This window comes from Micromesistius poutassou (assembly GCF_964030765.1).
Source record: "Micromesistius poutassou genome assembly, chromosome: 5".
Lineage (NCBI taxonomy): Eukaryota > Metazoa > Chordata > Actinopteri > Gadiformes > Gadidae > Micromesistius > Micromesistius poutassou.
Window position 1 is genome coordinate 2,617,854 of NC_140275.1, and position 9,124 is coordinate 2,626,977.

At 53.8% G+C, this 9,124-nt stretch overlaps 1 protein-coding gene across 1 annotated transcript in view; it reads right to left on the reverse strand.

Annotated features, from left to right (window-relative positions):
- The window catches only part of htra4 (HtrA serine peptidase 4), a gene marked incomplete at both ends in the record, with an annotated part of 30,053 nt that extends 21,367 nt beyond the window's left edge, over positions 1-8,686 (reverse strand). The window contains 2 exons of the mRNA XM_084468904.1: positions 4,510-4,567; positions 8,608-8,686. Coding sequence (XP_084325030.1) covers positions 4,510-4,567; positions 8,608-8,686 — 137 coding nt within the window. The remainder of the gene's footprint in view (positions 1-4,509; positions 4,568-8,607) is intronic.
- Positions 8,687-9,124: the final 438 nt, after the last annotated feature.

A 9,124-nucleotide genomic window follows, 5' to 3' on the forward strand; every position in this document is an offset into this window, starting at 1 on the left:
AGGGATATGGTGGCACTTCTGAAAGCCTGTCATGTGGCTCTGTGGATAGCAAGCCAATGTGATTGTCTCTATTATACTCTATTATACAGACACTAAAAGATGAATGTATAATAGCTGTCTTCACCTCCCTGTACTACATAGTTTAATGCCTGTGAGGCCTAGTTGGCTGGGTGCCTTTTTGTGTTAAATACATCACAGAGCTGCAGTACTGGGTTGGATGTTAGTTAAATGTAGTTTACGTGCCTTGACTTCATGCCTACTTTAAGCTTGGTGTCAGAGAACCTTTACATAAAAAGTAACTAAATATAAGTAACTAAATATGCTGTAGGTTAGGTGCTATAGCTATAATTTGAGTGTAATTAGTTAGAAATGGCACAGCCATCCGTCAGCTAGTGAGTGAAGTTCTCTGTGAGAATATCTGTTCTGGTCGATGACAGCTTCCTCTGTAGGAGACTTTGACATTTTAGGGCCGCTCCCGGACAATTTTGACCAATCAGGGCATCTCTTCCCTGATTGGTTCTGGGCGACCAGTGTGCATGTCAATCACAGGTATGAACACAACGCTTCTGGGTGAAGAAGGGCGGGAGGAAGCACAGAGGGTGATTGCGTAATTATGGGCTTGTTTATTTAAGCAATAGATCACGACAGGCTGTGGTATACGGTCATTATACCACAGTTAAGGGGCGTTGTCCGTCCCGACGCGCAGCGGAGGGACGGCGACCCCCTTAACTGTGGTATCTTTGTTCGCAGGCAATTTAGCCTACTATCGAGTTCACTCACCGTATGCCTATTGCTTTACAACATTTCCACCCTCTCCAGCAATCAACATATTTTTAGGCTTCAGTGAACTATGCTATTGCTTTTATATATAAATAAAAAACAGTTCAAGTTAGGCGTGGAGTGAGTATAATTAAGAACATATTGCTCTCTTCTGTTCTTCTCTACTCTCTCTTTAATCTCTCCCATCTTGCTTACAGCACCTTTTATCGGATGTTGCGTTTTCAGTCTCAACAAACAAGCAGAATTGGCACACCTTGACAAAGTGTTTTCCATTAATGACACCCTACACCTGGGGGTTTACACATATTCATAATTAATATTTCTGCAGCCCAAACGTCCTCGTAGCCTCGCGTGCTGTCAGCCTCTTCTCCAGAGATGGAGTGACGCTGTAGTGGCACAGAGGGAAAGACAATACAGACGTACGCCGTAATAGAATTCAATGTGCTGATTATTTTGTTATGATTATAATTACTATGTCCTTACGGTAAATGGATCGCGTTTAACACAGTGCGCTGGGAGCCCTGAGCCCGGAAGAAATGACCTGACATTTCCATAACGGCTGACTGGAAGCGCGCAAGTCATTTTTTTCATTTATAGTAGCTGTCATTCGGCTGTTCGCTCGGCATACAAATCCATTATTTCCCCCTGAAAACTCATAATTCATAAGCTCATTACTGAGGGTGGGAATTAAAGAGGCATGCACACGTCCTCTGTGCAATTTCCTGATCAGGAACGGCCTAGTTTTGAAAGTCAAAAACGCTTTCAAAAGTGCTATTTCTTTATTCTCCTTCTCCTTCATGTTCTGTCGACTACTTTAATGACATTGGAGAAACCTTGGTTCATCTTTCGTTTCCTCTGTTCCATCCGAAATTGACGTCAAATCAGACTCATCCATTCCTCATCCATTCAGCCGTTCATCCTTTGCTTGGGGCCCTTCCCATGAAGGCAGGGGCCCGCTCAGACCCGTTGTGTAACGTTGAGGATCTCTTCAGTAACTCTTCAGTGCCACACCACTACCAACCTACGGTCGTTCAGAAGGGCTGAACTCCTCCCGTCAGCCAGTAGGAGGCAGAAGTGGTCCATATTTCATGTCCTTGAACCATTCCCTTTCTCCTGTCCTGTTCATGCTTGATCGGGGGGGATGCAGTGGCGGTTCTAGGGGGGGGGGCCAGTGCCCCCGTAACTCTGAGTCCGGCCCCCCCTGTGGCCCCCCCGAACGAGCCAACCCCAAGCCCCGTCAACAATCGCGCCCGCAATAGCACTCGTCCGCGATCCACCCCCCCCCCGTCAACAATCGCTCCTGCAACAGCGCTCGTCCGCGATCCAACCCCCCCCCCCCCCCCCCCCCCCGTCAACAATCGCACCTGCAATAGCGTTCGTCCGCGATTCAAACCCCCCCCCCCCCCCCCCTCAACAATTTGGTTTGTGCCCCTCTAACAGAAAAGCCGGCCCCATCTAGGCCCCCCCATTAAGACCAGGGGATGAGGTGATGGGGCAGGGAGGCGGTGGTGGTGGTGGTGGTGGGGCTGGGGCTGGAGGATGGAAACCAGGGTGCAGCATGGAGAAAGCCTCCAGCCTCTCCTCAGAGGTGGCTGTGCAGACACACAGGTGTGTAAGAGGAGGCCTCGCCTCTGAAGGTCAGCGCTGTGCAGAAAGCCGCTGAGCACGGCGTCTCTTCTCCCGCTCCTCTGATGGCCGGACGGCTAATTGGCTGCGGGTCGCTTTCAGCGGCGGGGAGAATGAAAGAGAGCCGAGATGACAGTCTCACTGGACCCTCTTCACGATGCAAGCTTTTAAAAAAGCCCCATATGGCAATTGTCAGAGCGGGTGGGGTGTTTGAGGCTAACCCGCTCATATCGTCTTTCATTAGCCTTGTTGTCACTTGTGGAGTGGATGTAATGTGGCGGCAAAGTGTATCTGAACATCCTCTCTGCTGCCGGCGGTCAGGGCGCCGCAGACGCAAATAAGCTTAGTCATGGCGGCGGATTCGTCTCTTGCTGGCTGTCCGTTCCCGCTCGCTGCCTCTTCCCTTATTGTGTGTGTGTCGGGCACCGGTGCATAATCTATTAAGAGGATTTGAACCCTGCCGAAATGGAGGGCAGAGCTGTTTAAGAATTAGCTTCGTTAAAGTCCCGAATCTCCACCAACTGACGGGAGGAGGAGAAGAGGCACTGGCTGTTTTTTTTTTCATGAGCTCAACTCAGCGGGTCGTGACGCATGGAGCCACAGTGAAGGTGTTTGTTCTTATAAAGTCTTTATTTATTCATGTGTAAAGTAATTATTAAACACGGGTCCTGCCTTCTCCACCGCTGGAGAGCCTTCCGAGTCCACCTCTTCCCACCTTCCCGCCACGCCAGGAATGTTAATCTCCAACGCCTCCACACCGTCATGAAATGCATATTGTGTTGACCGAGTCAACGAGTCATGCTTTATTCACTGGCTTTTGAACACCATGTGTGAGGGAAAGTGGCTTTTACTTTCTGCCACGGTAACCGTGAGCGACCCGATAAGGGAGGAGCACGGCGGCCATACTTCCTGCGGGCCCCCCCCGTCAGTGAAGAACCCGTCCAGCGACACCTTAAAGGGGTGATGTTATGCCACCAGGTGTGAGTGTGATTAGCCATTACAAGCAGTTTGAAAATCTGCCTTTTCCTGTGTTTTAGTGACATCAGAAGTGGGCGTGTCCACCTTGATGTACGCTGGATATATCAGTCTACCAGCCTAGCCGGTGGACTGTAGCAAATGTAGCTTATCTATCCAGCATACATCTAGGTAGACACAAATGTGATTTCACTAAAACACAGGAAAAAGCAGATTTTCAAACGGCTTGTAATGGATAATCACACTCACACCTGGCGGAAAAACATCCCCCCTTTAACCACGAGAACGATGTCTGGGATGGTTCGGAGGAGACTTGTCGGACGAGGATTCATCTTTGTTTGGTTTGCTTATTGGATTCCGCTCCGTTTTATGTGTTGGTGCTTTGTGGAGCGGTGCCGCAGCTCCCCCAGCCTTCGATGATGAAGTTCAATAGTAATGATTTTGAGATGCAATTACTCTTTTGCTTGACAACAATGACATGGGTGAAGGGATGCTCTCCGCCCCATGCGGCCCGCGGTGCTGCTGTGGCATGCTGGGATCTCACCAGCTTACTGCTCCACGACCAGGAGGTAGAGCGGGTTGACTGGTAACCGGAAGGTTCCTAGTTCGGTCCCCGGCTCCTCCTAACTGATCCCCGGCTCCTCCTAGCTGAGCGTCGAGGTGTCCCTGAGCGAGCTGCCTCACCCTAACTGCTCCCAACGAGCTGGCTTGTCGCCCTGCATGGCTAACTCAGCCATCGGTGCATGAATGTGTTAGTGAATGGTTGTAAGTCTAAAATCCCCTAAATGTAAACGCTCCGTACTGCACCGTCCAAGGACTGAAGCAATTAAACACAAAACAGCAAACTCTGTATCACGTTATTTGGTGACGGCGGAACGACACCAAAACCGCTGTCCTCTGTGGAGAGCTCTGTCCGGGGGGGTATTTGAATACAACCGAGACACACACACACACACAATTCCTTGGTTGTTATGAATAATTTATCACTGTTATTTTCTGATGGCCGATTTGGAGGAAAGCGAGTCGTTTGCTCTCTGTCCTTGGTGCCTTCGGAGAGAGAGGTCAGTCTGGCAGGTCATCCACGGAGCCCGTGGCGCTCCGGGGGAGACGGGCCACTCGCCATCCCACCCAAGGACACCTTCCCGGGGCCAGATGCTCGCTGTCACGCGGGGCCCCCGGTCCGGTCCTGAAGGTAAGGGACGAAGCACAAGTGTGCCGGCCAGCCCTTATGATAATAATAATGCTAAGAATGATTATCATCATTATTCATGCGGATGTGAACAGGCGGTTGCGGGGAGGTGTGGCGGGGCGGGGCTGGAGCCGGCTGCGTCTGCCAGGGTTTGGGGGGGGGGGAGAAGCTGTTGTGCAGATGGACTCAGATGGTTCTTCTGATCACAATGCTGCCGCTCTGACTTCGACCCGCGTTCAGGAGGAAGGCTCCGAACGCCCGATAACTCTGCTCACCACCATCTGTCAGAACGCGAGCGGGCCCCCCACCCCGCCTCACGCAAACTCCACATGCAGGATGCGTGTGTGTGTGTGTGTGTGTGTGTATGTGTGTGTGTGTGTGTGTGGTGGTGCATCCAGGTGTACAGAAACAACTGCTTCCTATCGCCCCCCCCCCCCCCCCCCCCCCCCCCCCCCCCCCCCCCCCACATACACACGCACACACAGATCTAACTAGCATCACCCCTGGGCGGAAAGCAATCAGAGAAAACAATGGAGTAATTTAGAATCAGAGCATCAAGCTAGTTTACAGGGAGACGAGGGGGAGACGGGGGTGAGTGAGGGGGGGAGGGGGGTGGGGGGGGGGGGGGGGGGGGGGAGGCACCTGCTGCATGTCATCAGCCTCTTGAGGAACCTGGAACACCTCCTCACACCGCGCCGTAACAAGCTGTGAGGCGCTCCAGCGAAGCGGCGCCCAGACAGATACACACTCATGCATATTTCATGGTGTGCGCCTCCACTTTTACCCGGCCTCTGTTGTGGCGAGGGCGCTGGTTAGCTTCCCTAACTCACGCCGAGAAGAACAGCGCAGTGCCAGAGCCATGCTGCCATGTGGATGTGTGTGTGTGTGTGTGTGTGTGTGTGTGTGTGTGTGTATGTGTGTTTTGGTGTTCACCGGTGTGTGGTGTACTATGGCAGAGAGGTTGGTTTGTGTGTGTGTGTGTGTGTGTGTGTGTGTGTGTGTGTGTGTGTGTGTTGTGTGTGGGGGGGGGGGGGGTGTGTGTGTGTGTGTGGGGGTGTGTTGGGTAGTCACCAGGTGTGTGGTGTACTATGGCAGAGAGGTTGGTTTGTGTGTGTGTGTGTGTGTGTGTGTGTGTGTGTGGGGGGGGGGGGGGGGGGGGGGGTGTGTTGTGTGTGTGTGGGGGTGTGTTGGGTAGTCACCAGGTGTGTGGTGTACCATGGCAGAGAGGTCGGAGTCTCTGTGTACCTGGAACAGGACGCTGCATGCTTGGAACATCTCCCCCACCGCCCCCCTCCAACAACAAGAACCAGCTCCTGTTGCGTTGGCTACAGACCCCCGCACAGCAGACACACTACAGACACACTACAGACCCCCGCACAGCAGACACACTACAGACACACTACAGACCCACTATACAGACCCCCGCACAGCAGACACACTACAGACACACTACAGACACACTATACAGACCCCCGCACAGCAGACACACTACAGACACACTACAGACCCCCGCACAGCAGACACACTAGACCCCTGCTAACCAGACACGCACTGGGTACAGGCAAAGGCCCCCATATTCTCCTGCAGTCAGCCTCCTCTCTTTCTTTCTCGTTGTCTTTCTCTCTCTCTCTCTCTCTGTCTTTCGCCCTATCAATCTCTCTTTCTCTCCCTATCTCCAGCTCTCTCTCTCTCTCTCTCTCTCTCTCTCTCTCTCTCTCTCTCTCTCTCTCTCGCTCTCTCTCTCGGTCTCTGTCTCAGAGAGAGAGAGAGGAACCACATGTCTAGCCCAGCAGGGAGCACAGAAGGCGAGATGCAGGAGCAGAGAGAAAATGTTGTAAATGTGTTGCCGTGCTTCAAAACCGCTCGCCCAGCAAGCCACAGAGCCACAGAACCACGGGGCCACGGGGCCACAGAACCAGGGGCCACGGGGCCACGGGGCCACAGAACCACGGGGCCACAGGGCCACAGAGCCACAGAACCACGGGGCCACGGGGCCACGGGGCCACAGAACCAGGGGCCACGGGGCCACAGAGCCACAGAACCACGGGGCCACGGGGCCACGGGGCCACAGAACCAGGGGCCACGGGGCCACAGAGCCACAGAACCACGGGGCCACAGAACCACGGGGCCACGGTGCCACAGAGCCAGGGGCCACGGGGCCACAGAACCACGGGGCCACGGGGCCACAGAGCCATAGGGCCACAGAGCCACAGAGCCACAGGCCACAGAACCACGGGGCCACGGGGCCACAGAGCCACAGAACCACGGGGCCACAGAGCCACAGAGCCACAGGGCCACAGAGCCACAGAACCACAGAGCCAGGGGCCACAGAGCCACAGGCCACAGAACCACGGGGCCACGGAGCCACAGGGCCACAGAGCCACAGAGCCACAGGGCCAGGGGCCACAGAGCCATAGGGCCACAGAGCTAGGGGCCACAGGGCCACGGAGCCACAGAGCCACAGGGCCAGGGGCCACAGAGCCAGGGGCCACAGGGCCACAGAGCCAGGGGCCACGGGGCCACAGGGCCACAGAGCCACAGGGCCAAGGAGACACTGAGAGGGGAGGATGCATGCAGCAGTAACGATGATTCAGAACGAGGATTCATGCAGCAGTACGACGATAAGCAGCTCATTGCTGTAGAAGCAGCCGGTGGGTTGAGCCGGTAGACTGGTGCTGTCGGAGGGCCCAGTCTGGTCTCTGGCCTATGACCCGCTGAACTGGCTCTGTACTGGGCAGCGAACCAAATCCGGACAAGATATTAATACTCTCAACGCTCTGGAGGAAACAGCACACACATGATACCGATAGGTGATGAGTGGCAACTCGGGTCGGATCTGTTCTGAAAGGTGAACCCACAGTCTACTAGTTGGCCTCCCAGTATTGTTTGATCACTTTTGTTTGATAGCCTTATGATCCGTCGTTAGCTTCGCATTGCCAGTGATTAAGGTCGCTTTTAGACGACGCGTCAACTCCTCGCGGTAACCTCGCAGTATACGGCCGTGTTAATCGCCTCGTAAAATCACAATCGTTATCCCGGCAGATGCTATTGAATTCTCCCCCCCCCCCGTGCCGCCCCGCCCCCGCCCGCCCGGGTATCACATCCATACTGGGGCGGTGGAACCCGGCCAGCCCCCGGGTCAGCTGACCGGAGGAGGAGGGGCCGCGGTCCTGAGCGAGTTTCCCCCCCCCCCCCCCCCCCCCTTCCTCCTCCTCGGTCTCTCTCTCTCTCTCTTCAGGACGACTGCAGAGGAAAGTTCTAGAGCGACGGGTTGATGATTGATGGGTGGCGAGGGGGGGGGACGGGGACGTGGTTGGCAGATGGCGGGTGCTTGGGAGACGCAGCCACCCGGCGGCGAGGTTAATTAGCCCGATAAGCAAATAAATGTGTGGGATTTGGCACCTTGTCCACGGGCAAACAGACGCGTGTTCTCTCGTCGCCGCAGAAACGCGTGCCGCAACAGACGGCCTTCAACTGGATGTCACCTCCGCCGTGGACGCACTGCGCTGACGTCAACGCCATCCCTCCCTCGTCCCCATCCTCCCAAACCAGTTCACATTGACATTAACATTTAGGGCATTTAGCAGACGCTTTTATCCAAAGTGACTTACAATAAGTACATTGATCAGAAGAAAGAGAAACAATATATCACTGTCGGTACAGTAAGGATGTTCACAGAATCAAGTGCCAAGCACCAACAATCGCTGGGTTAAACCATCCCCTTTGTATACAACAAAGGATAAGATGCTACACAATGCTAAGTACTGTTTTTAAGTGCAAGGACGTACAACATACAATAAGTGCGTAAGAGGGGTATGGGGGGTTGAGGGTAAGGGCGGAGGCTATGCAGAGTCCAGGTGAACTCTGAACAAGTGAGTCTTGAGTCTTTTGCGGAAGCTGGTGAGCGACTCTGCGGTCCTGACATCGGCAGGGTCGCATTGGGAAGAGGTTACCAGGAGACCAACAGGCAGGGTGCATGTGAACTGCACACGTGTGCTACACACGTGGGCTGAACTTGTGAGCGGAACTTGCAGTACGTGTGTCAGGAGCCTCAACATCTCCAAAGTCTCCGCTGCACTTCTTGAATCGTGTTAAATGTCCCTCGGCGGGTCCCATCACGACCCTCACCTCCTCACCACATTATGGATCAAAGGGTCCATTTGAACGGCTGCTGAATGAATAAAGTGGAAGTATTAAAGCAGACGATCGCAGGGTTTTTTCTTATTTTTTTTGGATGGTGAGCAGGGGTTGTGTTGCTCTGCATCCAGACAACACGGTATGGTATTTCATTAAGACGTACTTATTTCCTAATACCGGCTGGCAACATACTTTCAATAGCCCCTCAATTTGCATATAAATGTATTCCGTTTGTGCCGTTCGCACGCCGGGCGGATTTATTACAGCATGTAGACTCAAACACAAGCTGACTCCATCATGGAATTGGTCTCATCAAAGATGGTTACCCTTTATTAGGGTGACCGGCGTGGAGATCACAGGAGAGTAGGGAACTGGCTCTCCCGGTAACATGAGGAGCTCCGAGGTTTCACTCGAGCA